Below are 22,734 nucleotides of genomic sequence, written 5' to 3'. Positions count from 1 at the left end.
TCTTTTATTCAATGTGAATGATTCAAATCCATCATTTCTTTGCAACAAAACAGTTTACTGTCTACATGTTGAAGCTCTAACACAAGCTCACCTTATAGTACATTAAATACAATTCAAGTAATGGTCCCAAAATCGATGTTACACGTGTTACAAAAGGTAAAGTGAAAGTTTTCCTCACAGTTCTTGTTGGAATTCTGAGTTCAAATGAAAGAAATGGATGTTTGAAAATACATTTCCAACGTGTTTTATCAATGCTAATATTTGGAAAAGGAAACACATTTGGATGCCTGCAAGGAACACACAGTTCAGTAGACATGGACTGGTGAATAATATTATACTTTGCAGTACTTTGTTTCTAATAATAAATATTCAAGGGGAGAAAATATAGTTTGTTATCGCTATAATTGCCTTTGAGGATTGAAAAACTTTTAAGAACTTAAAGTGCTTTTGAAATATTATTATTCGGGTAAACTGTAATTTATCAGCAAAGCTTGAATAAATTACATGTTAAAAAAACGATTTTGTCGCTTTTAATCTTCATTTTATGATCCATGTGATGTTTTTTTTTCAATCCAACAAACCACATAGAGACAATTTCATTTAAGTAATAAAATAAGTCATTTGATTAAATAAATTCAGGACAAGACAGAACAGTAAGAACAATAAATTACACAATGACTAATGCGATCAGCACTATCACAGGTTACCGTAAAATTGAGATCAAATCATGTGATTGAGTGAAGACTCTCAAAAAAACCCCAACTCCATCATATTTAAGTATTTTAACAGATTTTGCATGGAAAATCATCAGCATTGTCTCATAGTATTGTTTTTTTTTTTCTCAAACTCAATAAATCTAATGTAGAGGGAAAAACTGTTACTTGATTTTACTAAAACATTTGATCAAACCCACTGAATGTATTATGGGGATGAATTGAAATGATGCCGTGCGTCAATCAAAAAACAATACGTCTAACAGTCATGACCTTTGCAAAGGAAAACATCTACCTAGCACTAGACGTGTTGAGCTTTTCATTGCCTTCCAAATGGCAACAAAAATAGCTCATAAAAGATCACAACGTCCGTCATTCAACCAAAAATGAGGACTTAAGGAGACATAACACGGGAGTTGGGGGTGGAGAGTTAATCCTCCCCCACTTTGGAAACCTTTGCTCTCCGGTCTGTTCAGTTTCTGTCGAATACATTACAATAACCCAATGAAATGAACAAACAAATAACATTACTTCACAGGAAATTTGAAAACCTGGAAATAACACTCGGCTAGACTAGGTTTATTACATAACCTATTGCTCACTCGCTCGAGACACTTTTAGATGGAGATTTACGAGGGACTGTAGGAGCCAAGTCACTGCTCAGTTTGAACCAACGGGACCGTGACACGAGCAGGACAAGGAGCTTTATGTGGAGTCGGAGCAGGAGATGGAGGAGGAGAGTTACCTCACATGTCACATGTTCATGAGAGACAGCACCAACACTTTATTTTCTCACCGTCAGGCCCGGCAGCGCACATAACTCCATCATCTGAGACCGACAACGCTTCTTTTCTTGACCGATGACTGACGTCAAGCTCCAGCACTTTCTGTAATGGAAGCTGAACTGTCGCCAATTAGGAGTGTTTCATCAGTTTCATGTGTTGTCAAACATTTCTACAAATAAAACCTCATTTCTGAAAGTAATTCTGTGAGTTTGTGTGATTATTTAACAAAATCCCACTTTGATCGAGAAACTTTTTTTTCAAAAATGACTTCTTGCATTTTACTTCAATATGTTGAATCGATCCCTCATTAAATCACACAAATGGAGAAAACAGCTATTTCGAGGGAATAACCTATCATTCGCTTCTTAATGATATTAAACTAGGACATGTTGTCACGTCCATCACCTCTCAACCTCCAGAGACTCTTTCGGTCACGCCGTCTCATCTGTCAACTGTCTCCATTGCTGTCATAAACAATCTCAGATGGCGGGCAACACAAACTGTATGTTTCCGTCTGGACTGTGCGAATCCTTCACCTGCCAGGCTTTCCCAGCTCTGCCGGATGCTTTCACTTGGCAGCGCAGCCCCACTAATTATACCGATCCCAGTCTGGGCCTTGAAATTCCCCTCTTGCTTGGGAGAATATTTTTGGGACGAGCGCAAATCTTTTTTTCGCTTTACTCTTGAAGTCTACAGCCATCTGTTGTTCTTTTATAGAACTTTTATGGGCCTTCATAGCAAAATTTTGTCCCTTTTATCCCATATTTACAGAGCAGGATATGCCTTCAGTTCAATTTGAAATAGATGTTCTACTTTTCAAATGATGTGTGATTTTTGCTACTTTGAACAGCCAACATTTTTCACCGAGGACTTCCCTGCTCGTCTGCATCGTGTCTTTCTATGAGAACTTTTTTGCTGAGAATGAATCACGGACTTCGTCGTGACGATCCTCTTCCACATCTTTCCTGTCTGCTTTCTGTCAGTCTTGCTGAGGCTGGTGTGTTGTGGTTCCAACAAAAACATTAGTGGACGGGCTCACAAACTCCGCCAGATCCCTCGGACCTGTGGCCAGCGACCTGTGGTCTGTGACGCAAACCGCAGACAGGCTCACACAGGCGTAAACAGACACACAGACAACAAACATAACATACACGGGTAAATGCATCAGGGCATGGGATATACACACATGCACAAATGCAAATATGAACTTTACATCGTTTTCTTTGTGATGAAAGAGTGAACTTACAGAGAAAGACACTTTGTGTTTTCACAGCAGAGCAAAGAAAATCTCATGTCTGCTATTTCTTTTACATTTAGTTTTTATTTAACATTCAATAATTCATTTACACTGGCTTTTGTGGTCCTACAGCTCAGTTTTGGCCTCATGTCCTGCCTGCTTCACCTCCTGAAAAAGAGCAGTCAATCAAAATGTAGCCCAGTGTCAGTTTACAGTTCAACACGTCTTGTCAAGGTCAGTCGTTGGCCTGTGAGCCAATAGTATTTTTGTTTTTCCGAAAATTCTGTATATTTTAAATGATGGTCATTTCAGGCAGATTCTGAATTTGCATCAATTAATAATAAATAATAATGCTAATTATGGTGTGCTTATTTCAAGGTAAAAGTATCACATGCATGCATCATTATAGACGTTAAATCTGTTATTTAAATAAAAAAAATATCCTTTCATAATTCTCATAAATCCTTGAGGTAGATGTGCTTGGTCACAATTTGACCTTTTATTAATGAGGATTACATTTTTAAGCCCTTTGCTCCACTGATGTAAACTGTCCTTCACCAGAAAGTTCAAAGTGATATCTGACTTAAATATTAATGTTAAAACCGATTATTGTCTGTTACTTTTATTCCAGTCATTTCAAGTTTATTTTTGTTAGTTTCCATTGAAATAAATAAATCAGTAATTCCTTTTTTTTTTTTCACTCACAGGAGGGATTTATAGAGCGTATTTAAAAACTAAGCATGCTTATTTCAGAAAGCCAGAAAAGAAGTTGCTCATGATTCAAGTAATTCTGTTAAAAGCCTGAACACAAGCGGTGACTTAGCTGGAGCTAAAGAAACAAAACCAAACAAACTGCAGCACCGAATCATTAAACCGATTGAGTTGATGGTGATTTTAGTTATTGTGACAGTCGTGCAGTGTTTTTATCAGCAAGGTGCCTGAAGTCTGGCATTGTGTGTGTGTGTGTGTGTGTGTGTGTGTGTGTGTGTGGGTGTGTGTGTGTGTGTGTGTGTGTGTGTGTGTGTGTGCGTGCGCGCGCGCGTGCGTGCGTGCGTGCGTGCGTGCGTGCGTGCGTGTGTGTGTGTGTGTGTGTTTTCTTCCTCTTTGTATCAGCCCTGTAATGGCCTGGATATAATCTGCCCTTCAGCTAATGTTTAGTATTAAATTCCATAATTTCTTACTTTAAAAAAAAAAAAAAAAAATTGCTTTTGTTTGTTTGTTTTCTTAATTGTTAGACCCTGTTTAATTATGGAATTTTGCATGTGGGCCACTATTTCTGCCTAAATGCTTTATTCGGTGCCATATTTTTACTTCATCATATGTGATCTTGAACCACATTATTCGGTGTCTCAGTGTTGCGGAGGCTTTAATTGTGATCTTTCTTTCTTGCTGAAGGGCCTCAGACTCCCTGTCACATCCAGCGACACCTCTGTTTAATGTAAGAGAGCAAATTGGTGCACAGAGCTTCCGGTCTATTGCGTGGCTCACATATTTCGCAGTGACGAGGGCTGCTCGTAGCCTTACTGCATATATCTGTTCTGTCCCAGGCAGACATTTTCCCTTTCTGTATTGTTGCAGTGGTGAGAGTTCACTTTCTCACCTTCAGCTCCCCTCGCAGGAAAGACTGACAGAATTCCTGCACTCGCTCTGGAGTGATGTCTCCCTCAGGCAGGAGCCACTTCATGTCAGAATTTCCATCGTAGATACCGATTCGTGGGAGATCTTTTGACTTCAAGCCAAAGTAGTTGAGCGAACGAAAGTTAGACTTCACTGCTCCGTTAACCTGCACAAAGAGGAACTGCAAACACAGATGATGGGTCTTAAGCAGGCAGTACGCATGAAGTAGGAAGGCTTTGATGGCAGTGTCGTCTTGCTTTCATTAGCGTGAACCTACTCAACCTGAGAGTTAGATACATTGATTTGGTCCGCTCATCTGCAGGTGCTTGAAGGTTCTGAATATTCTCACCTTGCCAGTGAACTCTGGGGCCAGAGCTCCAATCTTCTGATTGAGCTCGGTGAATTCTTTAGTCCCCCTGTTAGCAAACACCAGGAGGTGTGTCTTCACATCTGAATTGAAAAGGCCCACAGCGCTCTGAGGAATTAGGAATTACAAGAGAATATAAGCATTAAGAGTCAGGGTAAAGGTGTATCACCAACTTCACATTCCTCTTATGTGTATTGCAGGCATGGCTGACCTGTCACTGTTGACAGATCAGCAACAGCAACTGATTAAAGACACGCCATGCAACCCCACCAGGAGACGTTTCTGATATTGAACCATGTCAAAGATATGTTTTATAAACCTACTTGTCTAAAAAGACAAAAACAAAATCTAATATGAAAACTAATAATGAAAACATATATTAATTGTTCAGATTTCGTCAGGGTCAGGGTCGAACAGCTAGAAATCCTGTTTTATTTTTGTTGTTGTTTTTTTATGATGCAGGTATCAGTGTTCTTTGGTTTCTAATCCTACTCTCCCCGGAAAAATAACACATTTCAATACAGTAACAATCCAAAATCTTGAACATGACTGCACTGTGTATAAAATGTTAGTTAACAACTGCTGAAGTATCATTATCAACTTACTTCAAAATGTGATTTTTTTCTTTTTTCTTTTTGCCAAATAATCTGCAAACGTGAACATGTGTTGAATCGTCTGAGAATTTCCGAAAAGCTGCCGCCTCTCTATTGAAATTACTCTACAGCAATCTCAGCTTATATAAAACAGACGAAACACCTACTCAACCCCAGTTGAATGTCTCGAGATGGACTTGGACCTACCACTTGGTTGTACTCTGTGATGTATCGGACCTCGTTGGTCGAGATGAAATTTACAAGACCGTCAACATCCAACTTCTTGGCATTAGCAAGACTCAGGTACTCCTTGTGGTCGTCTGCCTGAATCACAAAACATCCACGCCACGATCATCCCAATGACACAACCTGCGGTACCAGTCACATTTATGGTTTGATATATGTAGAGGAAGTCATACTTTTCTGAAGAGGGAAATGGTGCCAGAGGAGACGCTGTAGTCGGCCCACACCTCTTTCTCAAAGCAAATGGCCACAGGGACCGATTTGACTTTCTTTGCAGCTTCTATCAGTTCCTTAAAGCCATGACTCTCTTCTCCCTGAAATGCAATGGAAGGCAGTTCAAATTCATACAAGGCTTTTTTTAGTTGTTTGTCCCTGTATTAATATTGCATTCTTCTCTTCCCTCTTCCTAAAAAAAAAAGTGTATTAATATATTAACATCCAAAATTTGTTTCAATCTGACCCAAGACTGATGTAATTGTCGGGGACTTTCTTAACCAAGCTTCTTCTATGCATGTTTTAATTTTTGGTGGCACAAGATTTGTTCCAGTCCCCCATGGACCGAACCAGAGATGAAGCAGGTACAGAACATGGATTGATAGACGTTTGTCTTCATAGAGTATAAAGACTTTGGAAGGTGGCAGAGAGACAAACTAGGAAACAGATATGTAAGAAGAAAGGAAGGTGAGGGTGGCTCCAGGGAAGGTGATTCATGTTTATTTCTGAGACACGGTTGCATGAGCCCTGGCAATCCATTCTCTCATTTTTCAGCCTGTAATATGTGTTCATCCTGAATGAGTCATAGCACCAATATTTTGGTCCCTTATTGCCCTTAAGCATCATGATCCAACTATGTGCTGTCCTTATGTGCTCTTCTCCTCTCATGAACCTTCTCCCTGTATTTGCTCTTGTTTATGGCAGGGTCAAGGGAGCCAATCCCACAAGTCTTCAGATGCGTATGTATTTCCTGTTGAGCCTGCCATCTTCCCCCGCACACATAGTCTGGCCAAAGTGCTCGCCCCCGTGGGACAGCCAGCCACCCTCAGCCCTCAGCAGCATCAGTGCTGCCAAAGGTGTGGCCGCAGGAAACAAATCCTTCCTCGAAATCTATTCGCGACACCAGCATCACCGAGACCCAGGGTGCAAACAAATGCTGCATTTTCTGAGAACTGGTGGCCTCATTTTGAACCAAATTGTTTAATTGTGTCTGTGTTGCCATAGCATAATGAATCAGGCCGTAAAACAGCTCCTGTGGGCTTGTTTTAAAGACGTTATTTGAAGCCATGTTTAAGACCCTTTTTTCATTTACATGCAGTTTAATTGTCTGACCTCCAGGAATCCGATGACCACCACTTCGGCAGAGTTGATGAAGGCTTCAACAGCTTTGGTGTCACTTAGTCTGGGAGGGGCGCTGTCTGAGAAAGAAGCACGTGGCAACTTTTAATTGTATAGCACGTTTCCTCTGCGCGTTGTCTCAATAGCAACACTCAGAATTGATAGTTTACATTGCTTTATGAAGAAACAACAACTTTGAAAATAATGTAATATACAAAAATGGATGAGAACAGAGAGCTTGAAAATAATAGAATATTAAAATAGGCTTAAGGCAAAAGGTAGGAAATTCAGACAATGTATTCAAACTCAGGGTCCACATACAGCTCTGTTCGAGCTCAACAGGACAGGAGCAGTAAAAAAATACCATAATAAATTTTACCAAGCTTCAGTCTTGGAATCTTGACATTTGCATTTGCTAAAAAAAAATCAATAGTGAATAATGGTAAGTTTCTTTAATATAAAGTACAATCTGATCTCCCCTTTGACAGAGTGAATCTCTTCAATCATGTCATCAGAAAATCTCCCTCACTCACACAACTGCAGCATCTTTCTGCAATTGCCTTCTCAGTTCTGGATGTTAGTGCTGTTTTATGCCTGTTCATCTCACTCAAACCATACGATCCCGTGTGGGACAATTAGAAATAGCAGTTAAGGAGATCCACAATTCTGCATTGATTGCAGATCCCTTTCTATCATCTGCACAAGAACAACACAGTTTATTGCTGTGATAGCAGCAAAGCCTGGCTGTGATTTTTCATGAAATGGCGTCTCACATTATCTTCATTATGTTGAAAACCAGTGTTTGATTGCTAATTACTTTATGAAGTCGCCGAGTTACTATCAAAGTTATTGAAAACAATAAGTAAATGTTCACTAGACTTACTTTTGATTGGTCGTCAATTAGGTGTGGCTTTTGCTATTGTGTTGTGACTCTTTGTTGATATGTTGTGGCATTTGTAGTTGTGTTGTGCTGTTGGCCCTTCTGGGCCACTGTAGTGTTCTGCAGGAGCTACATCAGACAGATGGAATTCAGATTGTATATCAATCTGGCTTCATGAAGTTGATTAGTTTTTATCAGGCATTTATCAGTATTAGTCCAGTATTTTCGGATACAAGCCTACATTACAAGCGCCTCTACTAGGGATACAGTTTTTGTCAGTCATGCAGAACTCATTTGTGACACATTTAGTTTTTGAAAAAACAAACTAATTCAGTAAATAATTTAAACAAATTAAATATAAGCACTGCAACAAAACAGGTGACATAGACTACAGATGCGCAGACAGCTCTTAAAGTGAGATGCTCTTTATGAAAGGCCATGAGTGGAAGACAGTTACTGTGGTTACAGTCATTGTCGTTGCTGGTTGAACGTGTTAAATATAACTGTCAGGAGAAGTTATTTATTCTTCTTCATTAAAAAAAACTACTTTGAAATACGTAACCTTTGAGGCACACGCTTCAGATAATGCTACGGTCGGCAGAGGAAACTGGAAAGAGACGGCTTCTCAGCAGCTTTCATAATAATCAGAAATATTGGACAAGTTACAAAAGTTTATAGCTTAATAAACTTTTATTTAAATAGTAACCAAAGATAAGTGGTTAATAGGAAATGTAACTTTGTCCATCACTCTTATTGAGGTTGATTTTCTCATTAAGCCGAGGTGACAGCTCTCATTTTGGAGCCAAATGGTGAAACACATGTTATTTCACTTGGAGTTAATTTGTTAAAGTCCTGTTTTTTAACCTTCAAGTGCTCTGCTGCACCTGCTCTTGCCGGGGGGGGGACCATTTTCAGCAAAAATCACAGACACCTGCTCCAACAGAATAGAAAAAAACTACCAATAGCTAGACCACAGTAGAAGGCTGTCATAAAATTAAGCTTATGTTTGAAATGCATTGAATGCACTCTTATGAGCATGGAGTGGCCTCAGGACGCAGGACAGAGAAAATGCGGTCACTGATATCACCCATGACAAAAAGAACAAATAATAGGCTGAAGGAAATGTCTGTATTTTTTTTTTTGCTCCGTTACAATAATCACATTGTGGAGTTATATTAATGTGCCATTTTATGATATGCCATTATGAGCCCATGGAACACACATATACATGTGGTGGTGTAAATACTGGACGTAAATGTATAACTAAATTGTCCTTTTTGGAATCGCCAAACTTATCCTGATTATAATATAGATATCGTTCCTCAAAACCACTTTTCTGAATGTCCCAGCCAGTCTCACGGTGAGATCCTCCAAATTCTAAGACCTGTCCTCGGATAATAATGCGAATCTGCAAAAATTGACACAGCAGTTCAAACAGGACTTGCACAGAAAGTCAAATTAATGAACGACAAACAAAAAATATGACAATATATTTGCAGTCAGACAATAAGATTCCAGCACGGTGTTCCACATTGGGAGCAGAAGATGTCGAGCGAGGCCGGAGTACAGTTCAAAGATTTTACCTTTTTCTGCAGCAATGACAGAAGATACCAGGAGGGCGAGAAACATAGAGGTGATCATCTTTCTTCGGGTTCAACTCACAAGAGAGTTCCTAGGCGAAAGGCAAAGGAAAGAAAGTTACCAGTGTGGTCAGCCCTATGCTGTCTCGCATGGCAGCTGCTGTTACATCTCTAAGTTTTGATTGGCGGCCTGGTGGGAATCAAGCAGGTGGTCATGATAAGTCGGGACACAGAGGACTTTGGACTACGTGTCAATGTGCCACAGGAGACTCGTGTGTGCTCTTTTCTGGCTGCTTTTGATAAAAATCACAAGGATGCAAGAAGAGGAATATGCAGTTTAAGAACATTTATATGATTCAAAACCCTAATTGTAACAGGAGCAACGTCGAACATCAAGTATCTAAGGATTTCTGTGCCGGGCTTCTTCCTACTCGTTTGGATCTGATGTTTTTTTTCTTTCTTACAGATCTTAATAACATTGCAATTTATAGGAAGTATGATACCACCCACGATTTGCTACATGTTACACTTGTGATGGAGTAACTTTCCCTTCTGATGTTGATGCCTAATATTTGGCTTTACTTGGATTTTGAAATACATTTATTTGATGTGCTGTTTTGGAAAGCTGAAGAAATTATCATCGTGACAGGGAGATTGTATTGCCACTGAGATAAAAAATATTTAGCTGAAGGGACTTCAAATAGCTCACGATGAGGTCTGAGAGATCAGCGACAAACTGGGCTGCAGTTTGTACGACACACCACATGAGGGACACAACTCCTACCTTTTTTTAATCCTCTCGTCACCAGCCATCCATCTTATGTACTGCAGCATGGTGGAGTGCTGGAGGCGGAGGTGTACCCAGAACACAATCTACCCTCTGTACATGTTACCGGTCCATCACAGGGCAAACAAGAGAGACAGTCACAGGTTTGCATGAACATATTTGCGTGAAGTTTGTATGTGTAAAAAAAGAATTTATAATGTCTTTTGTCTGATTTATTAATGCTTGTATGGCGTCAAAACACACAGTTTTACATGTGAAGTAGTGTTGTTATTTTAAATACCTTTTGAAATAAGTAGTCTGCAGTTGGTGCATAATAGGACAATTCTGCACACACACTCCTTTCCTTTTGAAGATGTTAAAAAAAGTCTGAAAAATCATACTCATCAAGAAAAAAATCAACTACACCAAAAATCATACAAAGTTTTAATAAAGGCCTATCAGCAGCTCTGGCAACCACAAAGATGTTTTTTCTTTTGTTGTTGTCGTGTATTTGAAATGCAATTTCTAAAAACAACAGCAATTCTTAAAGCTGTAAAAGCATGACTCATATGGAGTTTGACATTTCATGTTGTGGTATTTTTCCTCTTTAAAAAAAATACCAAAAAATGAGATCTTGGTTGGCCGCAGACGAGACAAAGAGCTCGATGCACAAAAATACAATGAGCTCTTGAGGACAAGACATTTTAGTCTAAACTATATAAACCTTGTTTGCTCAAAAACAAATGGTCATATATAATTCGAACTCTGAGGTATGCAGTTACAACCTAGTTCTCGTGACAAAACCTTCATCATCGAAAGGTTGTTCTGAGTTATGTAAAGTCTCTGCTTGTTTACAGTGCTGACGTACACAGTGGAGCTTACGTGCCACAGGGAAACACTAATACTTTGAATCAGGGGATCAGTTAACGCTGAAGACTTATGACTTCTGTGAATACACAGACGCACGTCACAGGTGTGCTGAGCATGAGCTTGCAACTCCTTCCCGGCGAGAACAAGTGACGCTGAAACAATTTACAGCCTCCAATTCCAATACGGGATTATTTTGTTTCCACAACAAAATACTGAGTTGCAATCACTTGCAGTAATCAAAGAAATGAATCACAATGCAAGTCGACTAAAGAATTAAAGGGTAGCTATTTAATCACAACAAGTTCTAGCACTAATTAAAAACAAGCATAGATAGAAATACCACTAAAAATTGTACTCAAATAGAAAAGCTGATACATTGGTTGAAATGTACTTAAACAAATGTGTGTCTGAGTAAAGTAGTGTAGTAGATTACATAGTGTACTAAATTGTACTTAAGTATGTGTAAAATTCTCTACATAAAATACTATAAAAGTGCATGTACTGAAAAAGCACTACTCAAGTGCAGCAATGTAGTTGTAATTCCTGAATAATTTTATACCTTCAGTACAAGCACAATGTTTAAGTGACGTATGAGACTTTTTTTTTTCTTCTTCTTTCTTGAATTTTTTACATACTTTATTAGCTGACTTCTACACAAAAGGCTTACATTTTCATTTTGAGCCCTCAAAACTTTTAAGCACTTTTTTCCTCCATACATATTGTTGGCACTTTGAATATGCATAACATTTACACTGATTATATCATGTGTGGTACTACATGGTACCTTAGTGATTTGCACTGTCACCTCACACCGATAATATACCCAGTTTGAGTCTGGGCTTAGAGCCATGCAGTGGTTTTCTCTACATACCCCAGGCTCCTCTCATGGTCCATGTCTTTGAGGTGAACTGGTGAATTCAGATGGGTGTGGTACCCAGCAGGGTACAGCCTGGACAGGTCCATCATCACTGGGTGAACACAGAGATACAGACAACCATGCACACTCAAATTTACAGTTATCATTTATCTGCACATGCAGGCTTTTCGATTATGGGAGGAAACAGGAGAAAACCCACGTATGCACCGACATAACATGCAAACTCTACATGTATAATCGAGGAATTTAATGTGAAAGTGCAGCTCAAAGACTTTACTTTTTAATAATTTTTTTTTTTAACACAACAAACTGCCAATCAGCAATGATATTCAATCCACCTGCTTATTATTGTGTAGGTCTCACTTGTGCTGACAGAGCAGCCCTGACCCATGAAGCATGTACTCCACTCGACCTCTGAAGGTGTGTTGTGGTATGTTTGCTATGTGGCAGCAAGACGTCAGCAGAAGATCCTTTAAGTCCCGTCTTAAAGGAAGGTGGGCTTCCCTGGGCGCACGTGCATTAGTAGACCGCTCACGACTCACTCCTCACTCCTCACTCCTCACTCCTCACTCCTCACTCCTCCTCCTCACTCCTCACTGCTGTTACTTTCTGACTACTTGTGATAGATACTGAATCCTCTAACAGGCGAAATGACTAATCCTGATTAACTCTTCATCTGGTCATATTGTTATTGTTAACATTCCTGACACGAAACCCAGAAAACAGTACAAAAATTAAGCACAGATGGAAAATTCAAGAAGGACTCAAAAAAAACGTGTTGAACCGGCTGAAAGAGGACGCAGCGTTGGATAAAACTACAGACTCAGCCGCCCGTATGACTGGCGCTACGAATAAAAGTAATGATTACACTTCACCCGGCAGCAGAAAGGAAAACATCTGTTTTGTTAGACGGGCTTTGTGTGCTTTCTCTAGGTTTGTTTTGACGCTTGTCCTATTTCGAGATAAACCTGTTAGCTGGAAAAAATTCTATACTGTGCAGCGATAAAACGCTTTGTTTCATTTAGATGACTTGAATCCGTATGATCGCTGTTGATAAACTGAAGCAACTTTCCAGAGTTAAATCATGGGGACGAAGTTGTTAAGAGATAATAATTGAAGATAAGCTCATGTAGAGATGAAAGGACTTCATTGTCATGGCAATTTCTTTCCAGTAATTGTGCCAGTACATCCTCACAAACCACTAATGAAGATCAGCACGCGTAATCACCGGATGGCAGAAGCGGACACGCTGTATATCAAAGCAGCAAGAGCTTGCTTCATGATACGTGTGATGGTTATGGCAGCTTCACTCTGGAGATCGGAGCTCGCGTTAATGCTTGTATTTGATCGCCTGTAGCTTCAGTGATGTGTTGACGCGTTAAAGTATGATAGTGTGGCAGGAAAACACATTTGGAAAGTATTTCAAATGGCCCAGTTTTCTGTGAGAATGAGTCAAAAATGTTTAGTGGTGTCATACTCATTTCAGATCCGTGGCCACAGTTTGATCTCACTTGGGCTGTGCCAGTAAAATAATAACATAACGACCTACATACAGAGGCACCTCACAAATTTGCAGACTTTAGCATATGGCTTTCATGATAATGATGTTTTGTGGAGAATCGTTTGAAAAATTTGACACTGTTGATCTAAACACTGAATATCATTCAGAAAATATTATGTCTCTAAGGGGAGAACGGTAAAATAGGTAGCAAACCTGCTGCACATCCAGAAGGGTTTGCTTTAAGGGCCAGGCCTTCCCAACTAAAGGTTGCATGTTTTCCTTGTGCCTGCATGGATTTTTTTTTTCTGGGTACTCTGGCCTTCTCCCCAAATCCAAAATACACCACCTTTTGTCAAACTTTAGCTTGGACAAGCTTTGAAGCTTTTGATGTCACTGAACACAGCAGCAACAACCTCAACCACACTGCTGATTAGACTCAGGCAATACCAGAAGGACATTTTCCTCACAGCTTCGGCTCAGCCATTATTTCCCCACGTTTGCTCGATTGGCTTTCGGAGCTCATTTCACTTCATCTTGCTTTGATTCAGAGCTCCAATCTCTTTATCGCTCCCAAAACAATAATATCACCTTTGTGGATCACCCGGTGTTTCAACTGGCAGAAAGTCATCCTGTCGTCGTCCTACACGAAAACGCCATGTGTAATGGAAGGGAAGGGAAAGGTTTCAGGTCCCGAGGCAACTAAGCCACCGTGAATTATGTAACTCACTTCACTGTATTCTGATTTGGGAATGAGGTTCTCATGTTGGTATGCGGCCCTCTTTTCCCACCATAAGTGGTTTCTGCGTGTTTCTCCCAAGCAATTCAGCCTTCATTTCATCCGTCCACAGAACATTTTCCGAGTAGCAGTGTGGAGTGTCAAGGTTTTCTTTAGCACACTGGAGGCATGCAGGGTTGTTGTTGTTTTCTTAGAAAGCAGTGGCCTCTTTTAGTGCGTCCTGCCATGAACATCACATCTGTTCATTGTTTTGTATTTGTATTTGAGTCAACGGAGCTTTTATTTGTAACTGAAGGTGTTTTTTATTTTTTGTTTTTTTTAATTAATTAAGTTTCTGCATTGTGCCTTTGGAATATTGTATAAAGTGGTATGAATGGGTGAATCCATTCTGATCCATCCATAAACCACTATACACTTTATCCAACGAAGGGTCATGGGGGCTGGAGCCAAAGCGATATAAAAGATTGTTTAATGTGGGTATTGATACAGTATCACATTTATTGGTGCAGCATCATTTTTAAGCACATAGTCTTTGTTCATCCTTGTAATATGAATAGAGTTCAGATCATATTTGTGAGTAATTCAAATTTTAAAAAAAACAAACTGAAAATTTTTAAAGTATACACGTATGTACACCACCAGGCAAAAGTTTTAGAATGCCCCTATTTGTCTATTTATTTATTGCAATTCCAGTCTAAAGATTAGCTTGGAAGAGAACAAAAATTATTGGTGAACTGGGAGAGGTAAAAAAAAAAAAAAAAAAAAAAAAAAGAAGCCAAAACTGAGTAGCAGCGCACCAGTGAGAGTTGTCATTCAGATAGAAAGGCAGGTTTCGTGCAGCGATCTGTGCCGTAATGCAGGTAAAACTTAAGTCTGGTGGATTACTGGGTCCAGGTTAGCGCTGTCGCTATACCTCAATAGTCACTTATGCAACCTTGTAACCCTGTTAGGCTTTTACGCAGCCGCGATCTGTTAAGGTCCCACTAATCCTCAAAACATGCCGCTGAGCTTCTTCCCTCTCTGTGGGTGGCTCACTTATGCAACTTGCACATGTCAATCTGAACATTTGCAAATTAATAAATCTGGAGAGAAAACAAACGAACATTTGAAACCATAAACCGGATTCATTTATAAAAGAAGGGAAATAAGTGCAACTACACATTTGAGACAGAACTAAGCCTGTGGGTAATACACCAAATTATTATATATATTCAAACTATATGTATCAAAATGAGCAGTATCTTTGGTCTCGTGATGATATTATGTCTGCATCATTTTTGTGGGGGTGTTTGCGGTATGGATTCCTTGGATGGATTTTAAACAGCTTACAGACTGTCTGATGGTTATATCATGGGTCCATAGAGGATGGGGATTCCCTCTGACAGATTTTCGAAAACAAAAATGTAATTACCTATCTGTTAATCTGATGAATCATACTGCACTGTGAGAGCAATAAGGAGACTAAAAACATTAGATCACTCTCAAAAAGAACATTAAAAAGGTAATTGGCCAGACAGGCAGTTTAAGAAATAACTAGTTCTTTCTTTCTTTAAATGAAGAACAGAAACACTCTTACTACATCGTATTCACTCAAATCACTTATGACTTTGCACAATGCAATTAGCTTAATATTACATTACATGAAAGGTATTGCTATTTACATAAAGACGGGTAAAGCAGAGAAAAACACTACAGCCCCTGGTCCCTTCTTGTTTATTCTATCCCTTCTGTCCTCTCAGCCTCAGCCTCACTTCCCCCCAGGCCCCTCACTGTTCGCCACCTGACTAACAGATGCCCTCAGACTTTCCCTTCAGTCCTCCGACGACCACCTGCTCATCCATTCCTCACTCTCGTGTCTCCCGCTAACTATTTACACCCCTTCCTCACCCCAGTGATACCGGCTCCCTGTCAGTTTGTCATGTTGTGGTGCGTTGTCACCCTGTATCCGTCACCAGTACCTGAACCTTCACCTGCCCGTCTGTGGACCTCCGGACCCTGTGTGTGCGCTCACCACCAAAACTCCGTGATCAAGTGTCTCAAGAGCATCAAAACAGAAAAGATTTGCAAAGGCAGATTGTTGCTCTGTTTTATGAGATCAACAATGACATTTTAAAGTTGCGATTGCTGAATGATTAATCTAAACCACTGGAATGTACTGAAATGTACTGCATGTGTACAATACATGTTCAGCGTCCTGTGAATTATTTTGTATTTATTATTAATAGGATGCAATGTGTTGGGAACAAATCACTGAAATCGTATTTCAAAAACCGATAAAAACAAATTGAAGCAATACTTTTCCAAGCACACGGGCCTGCAACCACATTATTAATTCATGAACACAGTTTAACCTCCACAACTTTTCCTCCTATTTCATGTCCAAAGTAAACAAATAAAATTGCCTTTTTTTTTTTTTTTTTTTTTTGCATAGATGCCATTCCAGCAATAAGTGAGTCCTGGAAGTAAGAAGCGTGTTAAGTAAAATAACATGCAGTTAGTGCATGTGTCTGCAATAACCCAGATGGACAAGCCCCAATCCTATTACAGGCTGTTTGATGCCAACTCGTCTGCCCTCTGAGTGAAGAGTCGCACCTTCATGCCAGACTAAAGAGGAGAGAGACAAACAATTCCTGGCAGAGATCATCTGAGATATTCCAGGATCTACGATGAGCTTATTTCCTGTGTTGCTGCTGAGGGGGAAAAAACTGCATATGTTTGAGAAAAGACTTTAAGAAGGAAAAAAAATAAATCTCAAAACCAGAGGATTATGAGCCCAATCTGTACGCTGCAATCACACACACACGTGGCGACGCTGCTCGGCTCTCTCATTTTATGGATTCTATTTTAATCATACACAAATGGTTTGCAGGGGTGACTTCTCTGAGCACAAGCTGCAGTTTGTGGAACAATTTGGTGTTTGTAGGATACCACAGATATCTTTAAACATATGAAATGTGGTTTTCAGGACAGAGGCTTTGCAAGAAATCAGCTCGTATGATGGCTGAAGTATTCTAGGTTACTTTTCAGACCTTATATTTGCAGGAAGTGTCGCCTTGTTTCTGCTGTGTCCTGTCACTACTTCCTGGCTCTGCAGTGTCACAGTGTTAATGACTCTGGATTATGTTGGAAATGTAATAAATATTCTAATATTATGAAGTTCCTTCAATTCCTCCCAGATTCTGTTTTGGATTTCAGCAAAGTGACTCTTCTTCATGCATCCATCCATCCATCCATCCATCCATCCATCCATCCATCCATCCATCCATATATATCCAGATATAAGAATATATGCTTTTGTGTCTCTGAATTCTGGTCACCAGGTAGGACATAATCCAGAATTAAATGAATGAAATAACATGTTATCTTATCTTAAAACAAAATATATCACATTTCATTTGTGGGTCCACACTTCCTTTCTGGATCAATCTCTTGCACGACTTGACTTTGTTTCCATCAGATCACATCAAGTGCAGCAGTGCATCTACGTCTGTTATAAGTTAGGTTTTAACTGCACATTTGCACCATTTAGCATCTTTTTCCATCAGTGAGGGAAATACAGCAATTTATCATCCCTGCCTATGATCTGATCAGAAATTGCAGCACAAGCCTCGTGCATCGTTTGCTGTCAAGTTCACTTTTGTATGTTTTGTTTGTCTCAATCAGATACTGGAATTAGCCGCAGTGCAACCCTAGAATGTGGTATCAGAGAATTATAAGAAATATATCATTGTGGATTAGAATTCGAATTACGACAAGAACTGTCATTACTACACAGTTTATTCAAATAAAAAAAGTAACAAATAACATGTATATTATATGCCTGTGTTTGTGATGTTATTGACTAATGACATTACAAGTTGTCTGCAGAAATACCTCATCTTTAAATGTCTTTTTTAGTTTCAAAGGGATCCTGCAATACTTTTCCCCCACACCTTTCATCCTCGAGTCCTTGTAAATCAAGTGGCCCAAGAGTTTGAACTGATGTTGTGCTAATGTCAGGTTACACGAGGCTCGGTCTCTTTGTCTGCTCACAGTTTGGAGGCATAAACAGATAACTGAGGCAGTGACACAGATGCACATTGCTGTCTCGAGGCCAAACCGTTAGTCGCACCAACAAACAACACCAGGCTCTTTCACATCGCAACTCTACACTGATTGGCTTTATAATAACGATGTCTCTCTGTAGGGTTACATGAGCACTTTGTTTACGTGACTGAGATTATTCTTTTATTTACATTAAGTGCTAGGTCTTGCTAATCGTTTATACTTTTTGAGGGAATTTTTTCACATGACTCCCACTTTAAAAATGAATATGTTACATAGAAACAATCTGGTGAACTAAATGCAGATTCTAGGCTGAGCTATGCTGTTAAGTATGTGAACAATATTTTACACCTGACCGGCTATTTAATGTTTCAGTAATACTGGCGTGTTCCTGAACAATTGGGATGTGGATAAAGGTTCAACTTTAGAATGCGGTCAAGCTCAGAGAAGAAAATATACCATCTCTCAACATGACATAACTTGTGCAACTTCATAATAAGTTATTTTTCTTAATAATTCCCTCTGGAATTAACCAACTTCATCACACTTGGTGACAAATAGCAGATTTCACTAGCATAGCAAATGTAGCTTAAAAGCTAAAAAAACAGCAGCATTTACATATTTGTAAAAGTGAAATGTGTAAATATTGTTGACTTGAAGCATTGTTTCATCTTTGTGTTTATTTGTATTTGCTTTGTTGTTTTTAACGTCTGACATATCCGCACAATTTGGAATTTCGGGTAACAGGTAACGGTCATGCAAGTTTTCAACTTCCAACAAGTCTTTTTAAGGTTTCCACAAGCTAAATAACACAATTTAGATATATAAATAACCCTTTAATCTCAATATGTGTTAAGTGGGAACTTTATATGTGACCCGAAGTCTAGAAATATTCTTGAAAGACAGTCTGGGGTTGAAACGTTCAATATCCATTTCAATTAGCATCCTACAACAGCTTGAGTGAAGAGTAAGAATTTTTCTCACCACAGTATATAAACTGTCTACAGTATGTTGTAGAGACTTTTAAAAGAATTATAACTAGAAAAGTAGCAAGTTCAATCTTCTTTAAAATGAAAACATCTGTTGCACTGCATCTTTGCCTCGAGAATTTGTCTGTGCGGCGATTTAAATAAACAAGGGTGCATTAGCAAATTACCCTCATAAGACCCTTCTTTGCAGCGTCTCTGCTGACTTTGTCAGTGTTCAGATTTGGAGTCAGAGATTTCCTTTTTCTGGTGCAGAATAAAAAATAAAGATGGCATGTTTCTGTGAATAAGCAGGTCTGGTCGCTATGGCAACAGTATCTTGGGTTATCTTCCCTGAATTCAACTTTCCCTCACGCTCTGATCTTGAAACCAGATTTATTTTTACACTTTGACTGAACAATATCACATTTCTTTCTTTCTTTTTTTTTTTTTTCAATTTTCAAGTGATGCTTTAAAATCGTCACTATTGAGTAATGTTATTCTGCTGTGGGCAAAAACAGGAGGCATGTGAAGTCAAACCGTACAGATCCAGGCAATATTTGTTGTTGTTGTTTTTTTACATTGAGTGCATTGATTTTTTATTTTATTTTCCCCTCGGATTCAATGTCATTTGTTCATGAAATAAAGTCCCAACGGCAGATGTACTATGGAAAATATCAACATTTATTGTGCTTATGTAATTGTTTCACTCTCCTGATGAATTGGATAGGGTGGATCTGTTTTCTCGAAGAGTAACATTACTTACAGACGTTATCATAAAAATATATTCTGATTTATCTAACTGACAAAATAGACACATCTGTGCATATTGAGTGAGCAGCTTTTTTTTTCTTTTCTTTTTTTTTTTTTTTTTTAGCTTTAAAGACACCGGGACGGGGAGAGAAACAACACAGCATCTCCTGGGTATCATAATAAGATATTCATATTTACAAAATATATAATAGAGATCTATGATATACACAATCATTTTTGCTCCCAGGGCTGATGGCAGTGGTTTCATTAGGTGGATGGACAACATTCAGGTGAAGAGAAGGGCCTAGGGACTGAGAAGATGTACTAAATTAAGCATGAAAGAATAGAGTCGGAAAGGAAAAGAGAGTGCAGGAGACAACAGACAGAATTATATATTTTTTTGTATCCAGGTTGTAGCTCTAAAACATTCTAAGTTTGTGTCTCTGTAGATCTTAAAGCGAGTAGATTTGCAGCTGCTTTCGAAAGAGAAGGGCAATATGAGTGACAATGGCTGCAACAGGGACAAAGGCAGAGGGAGGAGGGTTAAATAATTCCATATTTCGCCAGGTCGCTGAGCTCCATGTCCCCGAAGGCTTCCCAGGGGCAAACCACTGTGAAGTCAGTGCCAAGACCCTCCATGCCGGGGATGTCGTCTCCGAACCTGAAAGAGACATTAAGCTTTGGTGAGTGCAAGCTGAGAGACAGATGGGACGTTGTCTTTAATGCAGCAATGATTGAAGACCTGAGATCAAGGAATTCAAATTACATCGTGGATGTTAAGGGTTTGATTTACGACTTGAAGAACTAAAGATAATATGTTTGATAAGCCATCTTTTCTAAAGAACTGATCATATAATTCTATAGTATGAGGATGTCCAACAAGTCAGGTCCTCCTAATCGGCCTGTTGGAATATGTGTGTGCAGGATGTAGGGATGCATGCAAAAGTATCCCGCAGGGAAAGAATAAGTTATGCAAACATTTCTCACCCCTTCTGTCCAGGCTTTGGTGCCTTGCTCTTGAAGGTGCGTACAGTCCTCTGCTTGAACTTGGGAGGTGCCTTCTTTTCGGCGGGAGTTGCCACGTCTGCCATTTCTATTAGCCACTGAAAAATAAAACACAAACTTCATTTACAACCTGACTGAAACTCAGAGTTAATTTAACAGTATATACAATGAGTTCCTTGTTACAAACCTCCACGATAAGTACAGTTCCAAATCATCCTGTGTTTACTGAGCATTATATCTAGATTGGCTCTCACTCTGAACCATCAGTTCTGTTGTGACTTCCAAGCTCGTCTCATCACACTGAATGTGTCTGGATTACTTTGTGTCCGATGTTTTCTGCTCAACGTCTCATGGATGCTATTGCCAATTACTCATAGCTCAGCTCCCACAACACTAACTTGGATAAAACTGGTGTATAAGACAGATAAAGGCTGTACGGATGAATTGATGGATGGCTTCCGTTTTTCCTTGTGTGGAATACTTCAGCATATCTCTGTGTACACATTGCCTAGTAATCCTGACTGTCTCCATCAGCCTTTCAAAAAGTCAGACCCATCATCAAATTAGAAAATCAAAATGCCAAAACTTGCTATGAAAAGACCCCAAAAATAAAGGTTGCAGACAAAAACAGTGGCAGCACAAAAATGTACTCCATATGATCCGTGTCAATTCAGAGCCATTTCACTCAGAAAAACCTGGAGAAACAAACTACAACGTAAATATTTTGTCTGTTTTCCTTCTGTTGGAAAGAAGTTGAAACAGAATAAAACAATCTGAGACAATACAGAACATGACGGCAGTAAAAGGTTTTGACTCCTGATATTAAAGTGCCTTAGTTTCTGGCGGTTCTCGTGAAGCTGCCAGATGAATCTGCGTGTTTCTGATCCGTGCTTCAGGTTCTATTCTTCTTCAGGTTTTAAAAGTTCCCCCAAGCAGCTTAATCCACCCATATGCCCGTTCTAGCTATTCTTTTATGTGCCAACTCTGCTTCGTCCTTCTCAGCCACAAATAGACACCATCAAGGATAGTGGGATATAAATACCAGGTGCAATTCTAATTCGCTGTGCCTGTCAACGTGTTGGATTGAAGCGAATTACAGAGGTGCCAGTTATTGGCAGCGGTGACTGATAGCTGATAGCATAGCTTTGAAACTGAAGCCAATAAAATCTGCTAAAAGATTATTGTCTACCTGTCAGAGCTCACGTCTTACTACTGCTCCATCACGACCATAAAAAGGTAATAAGCTGGAAAAATGGACAATTATAGTCAAATTAAAGCAGGTAAGTTTATCATGTTGAAATGTTGAGGTACTGCCCATAAAAAAATATTCATGTAGTTTCAAACTAATAATACTTTTTTCACTCCTTTTACAACATAGACTAATAGAAGTAGAATAGTTATGAATATAAATGTTTTACATTCAAGGGTGAGTAAGTACTATGGCTTTCTGCTGTTAAGATATAAATCCAGGTTTTTTTGGGAAATTTTAATAGCAGGCATTTGATTTACTCTGAATGGATAAAATATGCATGTTTGAAGCATGCTTCTCAGATTCCTTACAAATTATATTTTGGTGAAATTGTTTTGTCAACAAGGAAAAATTTCTTGCAATAAAAATGCATCTCAAAATCTTTGAATAAAACCCGGGCGTACATAATTTGCCACTTGTGATTTTAAAAGCAGTGAAGTCAATCACATGGCTTCAACTGGACTTTAGTAACATATATGAAAGTTCGACAACCCAGAACGACTGAGACTTACAGTGACTCATTACTTTCGCCCTGCTTCTTATTCACATGTTTGGATTTTAAAATGTTAAATACTGGGAGGTCCTTCCACCTTAGTGGTAAACACACATGTGTCCCGACAG

At 39.2% G+C, this 22,734-nt stretch overlaps 1 protein-coding gene across 1 annotated transcript; it reads right to left on the bottom strand.

The window, feature by feature from the left end:
• Positions 1 to 2,808: 2,808 nt before the first annotated feature.
• On the bottom strand, positions 2,809 to 9,483 carry erp27 (endoplasmic reticulum protein 27). The gene is made up of 7 exons (XM_080463067.1): positions 9,351 to 9,483; positions 6,882 to 6,967; positions 5,732 to 5,869; positions 5,520 to 5,636; positions 4,702 to 4,827; positions 4,336 to 4,533; positions 2,809 to 2,903 (listed from the first exon to the last, which is right to left on the bottom strand). The coding sequence occupies exons 1-7, from the start codon at positions 9,406 to 9,408 to the stop codon at positions 2,862 to 2,864; spliced, it is 765 nt and encodes a 254-aa protein (XP_080319193.1). The 5' UTR covers positions 9,409 to 9,483; the 3' UTR covers positions 2,809 to 2,861.
• Positions 9,484 to 22,734: the final 13,251 nt, after the last annotated feature.

The sequence above is a fragment of the Lipophrys pholis genome, assembly GCF_963383615.2.
Source record: "Lipophrys pholis genome assembly, chromosome: 5".
Lineage (NCBI taxonomy): Eukaryota > Metazoa > Chordata > Actinopteri > Blenniiformes > Blenniidae > Lipophrys > Lipophrys pholis.
Note: the sequence above shows the minus strand (reverse complement) of the source record. Positions and strands in the feature narration are given on the sequence as shown.

Coding starts and splice junctions, on each gene's coding strand:
- erp27 (XM_080463067.1), bottom strand. CDS start 9,408: ATGATCACCTCTATGTTTCTCGCCCTCCTGGTATCTTCTGTCATTGCT. Junction 5,870..6,881: donor TGGTCATCGGATTCCTGGAG/GTCAGACAATTA, acceptor ATTGCATTTCAG/GGAGAAGAGAGTCATGGCTT. Junction 2,904..4,335: donor TCCTGCGAGGGGAGCTGAAG/GTGAGAAAGTGA, acceptor GCTCTTTTTCAG/GAGGTGAAGCAGGCAGGACA.